Genomic DNA, 13492 nt, shown 5'->3' on the forward strand with positions numbered 1-13492 from the left:
AGGTTTTCGCAGCGTAATACTTAGTCCGGAAAACAAAAGAATCATGTCAAAAGGACGACAAAATAGTTTGCAGTTTTGACGCATCCACAAAATTTTGTTTTGTAGTATTTTTCTGTACTGCTGTACTTTTTCTATAGGGATTTTCTGCAGTCTGCAGTTATAGTAAATTTCTGTAGTAAATGTGCAAAATTTTGTTCTCATTACAAACATTTCTGCCATTACTAATGGTGTTTGAGCAAAAACATTACAACAAATTTCATCTGATGACAAAACTTTTTCTGTTGTCTCTTTCAACTTCTGATACCACACGATATCTTACTGGAGTGCAGTATGTTTCTGGACCTCATTATATGTTTTCCCGATTGAACTGCACATGCTTATTGAAAACTACAATGGTGGACAGGCAGTGTCAATTGTTTTGACGAATATGCATCTTAGAAAGAACAAGCGGTTTTACAATCTCGTGTATAATGAAAGTCTCCTTATTTTGGTGCCACCGTTTCCTACCATTGCGACTGTTTGTGAGGACTTGAAAAAATACAGACTGATCAGCTTTCTGTCCATTGCCTACAAGGTATTTGCTAAGGTAATCGCAAATAGAATCAGGAGAATGTTACACTTCAGTCAACCAAATGATCAGGCGGGATTTTGTAAAGCATACTCGACAATGGACCATGTTCACACTATACGTCAGGTGATGGAGAAATGCTCAGAATATAACCAACCCCTATATGTAGCGTTCATTGATTACGAGAAAGCATTTGACTCAGTGGAAACCACAGCAGGCATTGTGAAATCAAGGCGTAGAAGAGCCTTATGTGAAAATACTGCAAGATACCTATAACAACTGCACATCTGCTATAGTCCTTCATAAAGTGAGGAATAAAATTCTAGCAAGGAAGGATGTCAGGCCGGGAGACACGACCTCGCCAAGGCTATTCACCATGTGTTTACAGGAAGTGGTCCGAGGCCTATATAGAGAACTGTTAGGGATGATAGTTAATGGACAATACCTGACTAATTTGCGATTGGCCGATGGCATTACCTTCCGTAGTTACTCAGGAGATGAGCTGCATAGCATGATCAATGAGTTACACGGGCATAGCAGAACGGTGGGTCTAAAAATTAATATGCAGAAAACCAAAGTAATGTTCAACAGTCTCTCAAGAGAACAGCAGTTCACAATTGGTAGCGAGGTGCTGGAACTGTTAAAGGAATATGTCTACTTAGGACAGGTTCTCTCAGATCATGAATGGCAGTTTACTGATATCCCTCAAGAGAAAAGCGTACAGCAGCTGTATCTTACTGGTACTCACGTACGGGGCAGAAACATGGAGGCTAATGAAAAAGGTTCAGCTTAAGTTAAGGACAAGGCAGCGAGCCATGGAAAGAAAAATGATGGGTGTAACATTAAGAGACCAGAAGTGGGCAGAGTGGGTGAGGGAACAAATGCGGGTTGATGACATCCTAGTCAAAATCAAGAGGAATAAATGGGCTTGGCCAGGGCATGTAATGTGAAGGCAAAATAACCGCTGGTCCTTAAGGGTAACGGAGTGGTTTCCAAGGTAAGGCAAGCGTAGCAGGGGCGGCAGAAAGTTCGGTGGGCGGATGATATTAAGAAATTTGCAGGCATAGGGTGGGCGCAGCTGGCAAAGAAGAGAGTTTATTGGAGAGACATGGGAGAGGCCTCTTTGCCCTGCAGTGGGCGTAGTCATGATGACGATGATGAATGTTTTGAGTTGGAAGAGAAACGAATTGGCATTCTTGAAGCATGAGGAGAAAAATTATTTGTTATTTGTTTTTCAGTGATGATCGGAGACTGAAGCACTGGCATAGAATAGTTGTTTATTGCATGCTAATATGTGAAATTAACATAAGCCAAATACGTAAATATATGCCTTTTGCTTTGCAGTGAAATGAAGGCCAAGCTTGCTTCAAGGAAGTTTGCCCGAATCATACAGAAACTGGGCTTTGACGTAAGGACATTTTCTTTACAAGAAGTAGGATAATGGGCTTACTAATATCTAACTAAACTACAGTTGTACCCGCGCCTCTAAAGAAATTCACCATCAGAAAATGCGCTACAGGAAAATGTGTGGTCTGGGAACCTACTTTGTGCAGAGAAACTGCTACACACAAGACAGCGCTTTCTTATTCTTTCTTATTCTAGTTAAAAACTAGAATAAGAATGGGGTGGAGCGTACTTGGCTGATTCTCTCAGGTCAGCAATGGCAGCTCATCAATATCCTTCAGAAGAAGAGCATATAAGAGCTGCGTCTTATCAGTACTTACCTATGGGGCATAAACATATAGGCTGACGGGAAGGAGTCATCTTAAGGACAACCCAGTAAGCTGTGGAAAGAAAAACGATAAGTGTAACATTAAGAGACAGGAACAGGGCAGAGTAGGTCAGGGATCAAACAAGGGCTAGACATGATAGTCGAAATAAAGATAGAAGAAATGGCCTTCGGAGGGCATGTAATGTGAAGGCAAGATAACCAATTTTCCTTGAGGGTAACAGACTGGATTCCAAGAGAAGCAAGCGTAGCAAAGGGCCGCAGAAGGTTAGATGGGTGAATGAGGTTTCTTAATTTGCGGAGGTGGGGTGGCCGCAGCTATTTCAGGACAATATATTAGTGTAGACAGAGAAACAAGAAAGAAAAATAATGTTGCTCAGCCCGCATGTAAGGCACAACGGTCTGAAGATTCAGGACAGGGTGAATTGGAGATATATGAGAGAGGCCTTTGTACTGTAGTGGGTGCACTCATGATGATCTAACCTCCCTCCGCTAAAATCCTGCAGCCCTTTGCAGATAAAGGTTTATAGACAGGTGAGCACATGTGGCCATTGGAGCATGAGTAGGCAGTGTATGTATAGTAATATAGGAATAGACTGCTCTGTGTTGAAGAGTAAGAGCAGTGATAGACCCTGGTAATGAGAGTCTAATAAATTTGATCTGATATTGTCTCCAGTGCAGGCTGTCAAGCAACAAACACAACGCACCTAATTGCCTTCTACTAGCGCAACTTGTCATGTAGAGCTTGTTTGCATGGGTACCAAAGGGTGATGAGCACAGTCCGCGGTTGAAGGGACGCTGAGGTGAACTCCGGGCAATTATTAGTTGAAGTATCAATTGATTCCTTGGCTCTTTCTGGGTGTGTCGACACTTTCTCGGTATCAAAAAACACTTCAATTGCGGGAAAAATTGGTTGTGAGAATCTTCCCGCTGGTCGATTCAAACTCTTGATGTCTTTACCGAAAAGGGTGGGTTGCCATCGTTTTCAAGTGAATGAGCCATGTGGCGCAGCCCCCGGGATCCGCGCCCAAAACTTGGGTGTACGAAATTGGCCGCTGATGGGGAGACCTCTATTTAATTTTTTGCCTTGTTGCTACCTTATAGATACTCCGTGCCCTGTTAGAGTGGCCTTTTAATGATCAGAACTAGACGATATTCTTAACAGGGCAGCTTTCAATTTGTCCTCGGTGCACCTTTAATTGGATTATAGTGTGTTGTGTAAACCTGACAGGCCTCTAGGAGAAGTAACCAGGCATGCATTATGCCAGCCATGACACTTTTTTTTTCGAGCGGTGCGGCTAGCAGTAGCAAATAAAGGTGCGATACCACGGTTGCATTTCCCTTCAAGGAAAACGCCATGGGCACGTAAAGGTACAGTCTTGGTCAAAAGTCTTAAGGCAGCAGTGTTCAGCTGTAGCTCCGTTCAAAACATAAATCAAGCAGGAAGCTTCTCTATCGCAAGAAGGAACCTTCTGCTTGCATTTCAAGGTCATTCGGTCTTTAAGAGTGCTGTAATGGCTCTGCTATGCGGCTGAAACGAAAAACCTTTGGCCTTAAGACTTTTGACCGAGACTGTACCTTTAGCATAGCGTGTACCGCTACCGCTTAATATACCATGCCCTTCCACTGCACAGGCGCTGATTGGTCTCGAAGCGATAGGTTTCAGGGCTCTATGAGAACGTGGTGCCATCTGCTGTCCTCAGGGCTGCATGTGCGTATGCGCAGTGGCGCCTCGCAATAAGCACTACGCTATGCTAAAGGCACACGCTACGCTAAAGGTATCTCAGTATTCCGTTTCACAACCGGTAATACACATAGCTTGTGCGGGTTCCCGCTCATAGTATTTTGGTCGGCGGGGGTGCTGGTAGCGTCTGTTTTAAGGCGAAAGACTTTCTTGGCTCATGAGTGGCGTGGACAGATGTTGTAGACAGAAGCAGTAACGGAAGTTGTAGACGGAAGTTTTCGCAAAAACTGTAGTGTAGACGGAAGTTTTCGCAAAAACTGTCACTCTTAAGTTGTGTTTTAAATGAAATAAATGTGCAAAAGTTGATTAAGCAACAGTTCTCGAGCAACGCATATGTAATGAAATAACCCAGAACTAAAAATAAATAAAAAGTAAAAACAAGAAAATATGAAAACAAAAAATAGAGAAAAAATTGCAGGACGCTTAAGCTTCGTCTTTAACAGTGGGATGCGACACTGTGTTGCAGCGTTGCCAAGGGCCCTGTCCACAGAATGCCATCGGCCCATTCGGCACGACGCCTTGCCCGTTGAACAATTTAAGGAGGTGTAATGACGCCTGTCTCACTCGGTGGAGACACAAACCGTGCCACAAGGGAAGGAATATTTCCGACGGGCGGTGCCCACAACTACAACAACTACTACTACGACGCCGACGGCATTTCGACCGAACGAGCTGCATACGCTGTCGCGTAAAACAGAAAATGAAAAATGAAAGGAGAATGAGGACAGGGAAAGGCTTTCGCATTTGCGCTCTTAAGCAGACCTGAGTGCAATCCTGTAATTGTTTAACTCCGGACAACTTCAGCTTGAGTTTCACCATCATTTAAAGTATGAGAGAACTGTGGCTGTACCGCTTTGTATTTTGCTGGTGACCGGCGATCTATGCTTGTTGACAACATTGCAGGCACATTTCCTCAACTTCAAGATTGTGAATATTGTGGCATCCTGTGACGTTGGATTTTTGATACGTCTTGAAGGCCTCATCCTGGCGAGAAGAGGGCTCGCGAGGTACGATGTTTTGCTTTCTATTACCTTGTCCTAAAATGCCATGAAATCTATGAAAAGTACAGCATCTTATTGCATTGAGCAGCTTTTTAGGTGCTGTGTGTGTGTGATCGTGTGCATGTTGTTAATTTTATTCCGTTAAAACCTTTTTAGAAAGAATTCTTGATGCAAATATTTTGGAGCAGCGCCTAACGATCAGATCCATTTCAGTGGAGTGCAGCAAGCAGTTGTCAGTTCCTTATACGTCTCTGAGATGTCTCCAACCAAAACTTTTTTTCTTAAACGCAGAGGTATTTCGTGTTCATGGATTGTCCAGTGTAGAAAAATTAGGAAGACACTTAAACTGCGCATTTAAGGGTATGACGCGACAGCTTTAACAGCGGTTTCTGTTTGCACACAGTTACTGTTCTTTGTTCACATTCACACATCACAGATAACGCAGTTTCCCTATTCTTGTCTTTGAACTCTTCCACACTGCATTCTGTGCATATATTCTTACTTTAATTCGTATCTAAGCAAGTTTCACGTCTCTAGTTTGTTCCACTAATTACAATATTAAAAAGGTTCAAATTAAGTCACCACTACCACACATCACCCTTCGCTGTATCTCAGGCAAATGGACAGTCCAACGTGACAGAGTCCGTAGCGTGGCTAGCGACCCAAGGGCCGTGTTTTCAAAAACTGAATGAAATTTTGCACATTTACTTTGCATTAAAATCAAGTACCTCTAATTTACATTACAAGTACTGTTTTCACTTATTTTCAATCCTGACATACATCCCTGATGTGAGTTTTCTGCAATGGGAGCCTTAGTCCTATCATGTTAAAAACTCAGAGGATGGTTACGACTGTTGTAACGCATATGGTCGAAAGTTATCGCCGAGAGATTGCTGTCTGGAAGCTGCAACAAGAACATCGGCTGCTGAGACGCAAGCACAGCAGAGAGGTTCTCAAGCCACAACCAGTCCCATATCGAGGAGCTGTAGCCGAGCAGGTTGTCCTGAATCTATTTCGTGAATGCCTCGTTGGAGCCTCGTTATTGACTGCTGCCTTGGCTTGCTGGTTCCGTCACCTCGCTTCTGACTCTGTCGGTGGGCTGAAAATCTTAGCCCAAGAGTTCACTCACGAACTCCTCGATCCGGTCAATGAATCATTGGAAACATGGGTGCCGCAGTCCTGGAAGGTGGTGAAAATAATATTACTCCTAAAAGATTCAATGAAAGATTTTCATATTGATAATATTCGTAGAATAGCTATAACATCCAATTTGGTAAAGCTCATAGAAATACTTCTGCACAGTCGCCTATCAAAACATGCATTGAGCTCTGCCCAGAATGGCTTTCATTGCGGATGCTCAATATAGTCTGCCCATGTCAATTTAGAGAGCAGAATCCGTCTTGCTATGCGCAACAACGAAGTATAAGCGTTATTGACGCTTGACATTGCTAAAGCATACGGCAGTGTTGAACATTCTATGCTTCTCACCAAATTATCATTGATACACCCGCCGTTCTACATGTATGCGTGGATCTAGGAATTTTTAACAGGACGGCAGTTCCTTTGCACTGACGGCTGCTTCAACTCAGACACCTATGCCCAGACCAGAGGTGTGTCACAAAGTTTTGTGCACTTATTTTCTATATAATGATGTGCGAGAGTCCTGTACACCCTGACGTTACAGTTTATGTTTACGCAGACGACACAGCTTTCTTTGCGTCTGCAACAGACATTCATGCCCTATATCTTTCTCCCCAGGCTTATCTCAGTGCACGCGAGGTTTGGCTGGATAACATTAATTTGGTATTAAATGTGCGCAAAAGTTGCGTGCTAGTTTTTCAATTTTCAGTCCAACATACCTTTATATATCTTGTTACACTATCACTCGAACAACATACCACAGGTGGAACCTTTGATGTAGCTAGGCATTGCTTATGATGCTAGTATGGAATGGTGGCCCCACATCAAGACTACTGTTGAGAAAGGTGAGCATGCACTCTGTAGGCTACTGTGAACAAGTAATAAGAATTTGGCCTTGTAGTAATGGCCAACGGTGTGGAAAAGTGATCTCCCTTTCTTCTCTTCTTTTTCTGTCTCTCCCTCCGGTCCCCTTTCCACATGTAGGGTAGCATACTGGGCGTCACCTTGTTAACCTCCCTGCCTTTCCATTCATCATTCTCTCACTCTCTTGGCATGCGCCGGGGCACGCTTCTTTTTACAAATGCATCTAATTTGGAATTTGGCTGCATGCTCTTTTCTAGATCTCCTAAATATAAGCTTCATCCGTTGCTGCTGTCAGAAAGGTGCGCACTGCGCCTCTGCCTAGGTCGCCCTTACTCAGTTTCTACCGCATTTCTGTACCTGGAGGCTCGTAATCCCGACCTTAACTCCCGTTTCCACCTTTCAACAGTCAGGACTTTTTTGCAGGCATTTGAGTCTGCTCCTGGTATGGCTACACCTATTTTTGTCTCCCACACAGCTCTCCTCCGCACTCACCATTGGCCAAGCTTCAGCCTGCCTCACGTTGTTTTTACTCAGAACCTATTATCGAACATTGGTGTGGATCTGAAATTTGTATGTAGAGTTGTTTGTGCAACGTCCCCTGTGGATATTGGTTTTGGTTTTATTTTCCCACCTAATGCGAAGCATCTGTCTGCCAGGGCACTAACTGGTCTCCACTCTGATCACCTTGAGAATTTTCCACGTCACACTGGGATTGCTACAGATGCGTCTAGGGCTGGCCAGAAGGCAGTGGTTGGTATTTTGAAAATCTTTTTTTTTTGAGCTTTTTAGTTCGAGTCCCGGATTACGCGCCCATATTTCTAGTGGAGTTTATGGCTCTTGGGCTGGCTGCTTTGAAAATTCTCTCCAATGTTTCCCAGGTGATATTCGTCTCAGATTGTCTCTCTGTTTTGTTGGCACTGGTGTCCACAAGGAACACTCTTTTTAGCCGCTCACAAGGTCTTTTATTCCGTGATGTGTGAAAGAGGTGCGCTTCGTTTGGATTCCAGGTCACTGTGATATATTTCAAAATGATGCAGCAGAATTCTTGGCAAACTCAGCCCTGAATGCACCTGTTGCCTGTAGCATTCCTAATCTCATTGTGTTCGGAATGTCTCATATTCACACTTTTCAGTATGTAGAAGCCACGTGCAACGATCCCTTGCTCTTTACCTCTGACTGCCTACATCTCATGTACCCGTGGAAGGCTCGTGCGTGTAAATCCCGGCCGTGTGAGGTAGCGATGACTCTCATGCAGTGCAGGATCCCCCGGTTAAATCTTTACTTATGTAGATGCGGGCTCAGTCTCCCTCAAACCTTTGTATGACTTGTGGGGAAGTAGAAATATTGGAACAATTCCTACCATCTTGCCGGAGGTTCACGCATCAGAGAAGGACCCATCAAGAAATTCCCATTACAAAGTTGGGATTTACTTTGTCGGTCCCACTTCTGCTCTCCTTCGGTGCGAGAGCCGAAGGTTTTGCATTGCATCAAGTTTTCTGATACCTCCACAATTACTTAAGAGCTTCTGGTAGATTCCCTTGCTAATTGTATGCAAAAATTTCCTAATTTAAAAATCTTTCAGAAATTTTAATGTACTACATTCTGTGATCTTGTTTCCCATTTTTTAATTTCCACTTTAATTAACCTCTGACTTATTACCCAAGGAACAACCAATAGCCTGGCACCAGTTTACCTTCTTCTCTTGGCCCTCTTTACTGAACCCTGGCCTAACCCCCGTCGTGGGTATGTGCTACGTAACTAGAGCAAAAATAACAGAGTCATCGTGCCTTAGTTGCATTTGTTTTTTCTTCTGCTACCAGAGATTTTGAGTATTCTCTGTTACGTCGCTTTCCTGCCATCTGCATGGGATGTGCATAAGGCTGGATTGTTTTAGTGGGCTAGGCATTTTCAGTCTGGATCTCAAGTTTTCCAGGTCCCTAATTAGAGGCACTGAAGATCTTGCTTTCTCTGTCATTTCAGCAAGGATCGTCAGAGACACTGCAGCAAGGTAGCGTGTGGTCGTGTTGGTTGGTTGGCCTCAAATAAAGATTGCAGATACTCACTACGGGGCGAAGACGCAGTCGATGAATTGCTGGGAATAGGAGTGTTTAGAGGGGAAAATAGTAGTAATAGGGCATAGGCTGACAGATTGGATGCCGAAATGACGGGACCTGTTAACTAGGAGATTGAAGACGGGACAATAACTTTATGTGCATGTTGGATGTTGTTGTTAGCCTTTCAAAAGATGGCACATACCCTCACTGGGGGATCGGCCAAGAATTAGGAGGCAGAGGTTGCTATTCACCTGTACTCAATATAGGCAAAAGAAGAGCACGTAGGAAAGCAACACTGGTGAATTCTACCTCAAGAAGGGCATAGCCTGAGCAGGGATAAGAGTTTGGAATAAAAAAGATAGTGGTATTAAAAAAGAATAAGTAAGTCAAACTGTAATAATGCACGGAAAAGAAAATATTGTAACACTTGCCATGGCAGTTGATGAAACTAGCAAGAAATTTTGAACAGCGGTACAAACAGATTTGTGGCTGAAAACACGTATGGTGGTGCCAAATGGCAGCTAGAGCGGGCTGCTCAAACTAAGGCCAATATGCTGCAAGGGCTCCTCCAGCAACCCTCTTCTCAGAGAGGTGAAACGGCGACAATAGAGCCAAAAATGAAGATTCAGGCTCGTGGCAAAATGCACAGAGAGATAGCGCCAAACCAAACCTGTGTGGATAGAAATTTAGAGTTGAGATAAGGTAGCGCGGTCTCGTCACTGATACTTAAGCTGCCAAGAATGGCAAACTTTCCTGCTCCAACAATACCTCAGGCGCTGATAATCCGCCGATGCTAAAAGTGCTGTGTCTTGTGCGCTTAATAACGCACGTCGCCAAAACCCAGATGCTGTGATATAGGCTGTAGCCAGGAGGATAGGCAACCTAGAGCCACTTAGGGAAGCTTTGCGAGGCCATCAGGTATCTCATTTACTGTCACACTGCTGTGACTGGAAACCCATAATAAATGAACAAGGCTCAAATGTGAAGGAAGCAGGTTTAACGTGTTTTAAGTGGGAGCGTCAACATGTGCTGCGAGGAACGAACACAAAGGTAAAGAATAGGTAATGACTGCTACTGTCATAATTAGGGGTCTAGCTTCCCTAGAACAAGTACTACTGCCATAACCTGCTTGAAAAATAGGAGTGAAACCTGGAAGGCGCAGAGAAGAGGACCAGTGTCAACGCGAATAGAATATTCCCACACCTGCCTTTTCCTAGAATCCTATGTAAGTCTGCACAGTTAGAAAGTGAAGTCTAGAATAGAGAGGAGGAATGCAGACTTCAAGGTGCACCACATTGGCAGCCACAAATTTGTGGGGGCCAAGGCACATTCGAAGCGCTTCCCCCTCAGAAAGACAAGAGGACGAAGTTTGTATGTAGCTGAGCCTGAAAACAACACAGATCTGAATTCTGAAATGGGCCTGATGTATAATATGCAAATCATTAATAGCGCATCTGCGCATGCTATCCTGGTGACAGCACAATCTGGGGAACATGCCCGTGGTACAAGCCCCTTTCACTGCGACATGGTCAATGTGGGGTCATCAGGCGAGTTTCTTATCATAAATGCCTCCTAGATATTTTAGGGATTGAACCTGAGGTATTGGCTGTAATTGACATGTAAGAGAGACCACTACAGGATCCTGTAGAGGGAAAACAAAGACTGTGCACTTGTTAACATTTAACTTCAGGTGCAAGCTGCTCAACCATGCTCAAGAGTGCTCAAATATGATTACAACTGATCATAGAGGGAATGTATATCAGGTGCAGCTTCAAAAAACGCAGCATCTTCTGCATGGACGCAAGTGTGAACATGGCGATGGAGAGTAATGGAGCTCAGCCGAATATTAAACAGCACTGGAGATAGGACAGCTCCTTGCGGTACGCCTGTCGTTTGTACTTTGAATGAACACCATTATGGACGTAACAGAATTTACCGTTATAGAGAAATGCAGATAACCAAGCTACTAAATAATCTGGAAACTGAAGAGACTGTAAAGTATGTGTTAGGATGGAGTGTTCTACGCTGTCATAAGTTTTGGAGACTGCTAGTGTAATAAAAGCAGCGTTCAGGTGTTCACGACGAGCAAAGATAATTCGGCTCTCAAGGTCAGCATGTGCATTCGATATCGAACATCGTAGCCGGAAACTGAGTTTACACGGGCTGAGAAGAGTTGTATGGTCCACGAAGGCTGAACCCCGAATTAGTAACACCCTTTCTATTAATTTTACCACGTTTCATGTTAACTAAACAGGCCTAATATTACCCTAATCATAGCCCCCATCCTGATTTTTAAGTAAAGGGATCACCTTGGCCAGCTTCCACTCGGAAGGTATCCAAGCGTGTTTGATAGAACAGCTTACCATGTGTTATAAGGACTCGGGAGACTCCTCAAAGAGAGTCTTGGTTATGTTTGTAGTGACACCATCAGGACCGGGAGCAGCAGCTGGCAACCTCTGAACAAGTTGTGAAAGCTCCGATAGATTAACCTTAGAGACAATTATTTGGTGCCACTGGCACAAACATTTGTGGCAAAGGTAGTAAAGACGAGAACCGCTTTTGCAGAACTATGGCAATTAATTTAACCGCTTGAATAGCTTCTCTAGGCGACATAACTATTGAATGTAAGTTACGAGAGGACGTGAGCCGTTTTCTAGATCATAGAAAGCCGAATTGCCCACGGCAGTTGCCAGACTTTGGTCGTTTTTTTTCCAGAATGCTTTGTCCTCGTCTTTACTGAAAATGCTCGGGTTTTATTTTATTGTACGGGTTGACATGCTGCATGCGCTGACGTGCTGATTTGTCTACACAGATTACCGTCACGCGTAATGTCATTTTAATGCAGAAAATTTGGCGTTTTGGGCCGCACATTACCATGGCCGTTGACGCCGCATTTTCGAAGAATGAGCTAAGAACACCTTGTGCTGTATGGCGATTTAGCGGTGCATCATATGTCTATAGTTTTATTAAGTATATGACCGTCCACGTGTTTACTTTTGGACGCATATTCCTCTAAGTGTCGGCATAGACATACCCAGGAGCCGCTGCTACCAGCTGGGATAGCGCTAAGTCTTTCTTACTGCGGGATAACTGGTGTTCGCAGCGTGGTCTGCGTAACGAATATTTGTCTGTCGATATGAAGAATGTCTTTTTTTTTGCAGCACTTCGTAGTGTAGCTAATTGAGCTCTCTTTTTAATGATCTAAAGAAAAAAAGAGGATATGTATAGTTTACAAAGAAAACAAAGTTGGGCATTGCATGAGACACTCACACAGACATAAAAAAAATGTTATATTCAGTTAGAATTGGGGCAGAAAAAATGTAGATATGCGTTTCGTACTTTGTAATGTCAGTATAATGTCAATCAGGAGTATTCAGTGTTACAGCACTCTTCATGGCAGCCTTTCCAATAATTAAAAAAGAATTATCAGTTTCTCGTGCGAAGCTCATTGGGCTGCACTGGAGTGCAGTGGAAAGTTAAACTGCAGGTATTCTTTGTGAAAACTCGGTCTCATACGCTGCTGCTGGTACGGAATCGTTCACAAAATGTACAGCACCTTCAGAGCAGCGAATCTCCTCAGCAGTGCTGAAAACGGAAATTACAGACGGGCACCTCTCGATAGCCCAGGCTGGGCGGAGCAGTCGCCTTTGTCCAGATTGAAATCAGACAAATGGACGCCATATTTTAGAACAAAGCTTCGGTCGCGTCTACAAAGTCACGTGTGAGCGCTACACCATGGTGAGAACATGGCCGTTGCTGAGCAGTGTCGGCGAGGGGCAAGAAGGGCACTTTGAATGCCATGCTCGGCGTGATCTCCCCATGTTGACTTGTTTCGCGGGAAATTTAATAATCGCTGATATGGCCAACGAAAAACATAATTCACATCAGGACTACAATTTTTTCTTCATACTGAGTAGCGTTACTTGCCCCGAAGTGGCTCAGGTGGTGCTGAATGGGCCATTTAGCGCAATCATCCAAACTTAGCGACTTGATTAAGTGCGGTAAGGAAAGAGTTAATGGCGCGGAAGTATGCACCTTCTTAACACCAAACGCAGCCCTAGGTGTCTGTTTTAAATGCTTTTCGTCCTAGAATATAAATGGTAAGCATTCACGGCATATGTTTCGCAACATTCCCAGTTCTGCCTCAGTCGCAGATGCAATAGCAAGTGAAGAGATTCAGCAAAGATGACGTAACAAGCAAAAGTGTTCAGTTGCCATAAAGCATCCGACGCCTGAACATTTGGGTCTGCAGTCATTCAGCCCAGACCACAGTGCACATGTCCACTCATTGGTCACTTCGACTATATGTTCCCTGTAGAGCACGTACACTGGAAGCTCCTGCTGCGGGTCAGGATCAGCAATTCTGGACATCGGTCTAGGAGCATAGTGGTT

The 13492-nt window shown here is 44.0% G+C and overlaps 1 protein-coding gene across 2 annotated transcripts in view; it reads left to right on the forward strand.

Moving 5' to 3' along the window:
• Positions 1–13492, forward strand: part of LOC144112322 (TATA-box-binding protein-like) — a 45723-nt gene that overhangs the window by 7396 nt on the left and 24835 nt on the right. For both annotated transcript variants that reach the window (XM_077645191.1, XM_077645189.1), the window contains 2 exons: positions 1913–1976; positions 4945–5048. In XM_077645191.1, the coding sequence (XP_077501317.1) occupies positions 1913–1976; positions 4945–5048 (168 nt within the window). The remainder of the gene's footprint in view (positions 1–1912; positions 1977–4944; positions 5049–13492) is intronic.

The sequence above is a fragment of the Amblyomma americanum genome, chromosome 1, assembly GCF_052857255.1.
Source record: "Amblyomma americanum isolate KBUSLIRL-KWMA chromosome 1, ASM5285725v1, whole genome shotgun sequence".
Taxonomy (NCBI): Eukaryota; Metazoa; Arthropoda; class Arachnida; order Ixodida; family Ixodidae; genus Amblyomma; species Amblyomma americanum.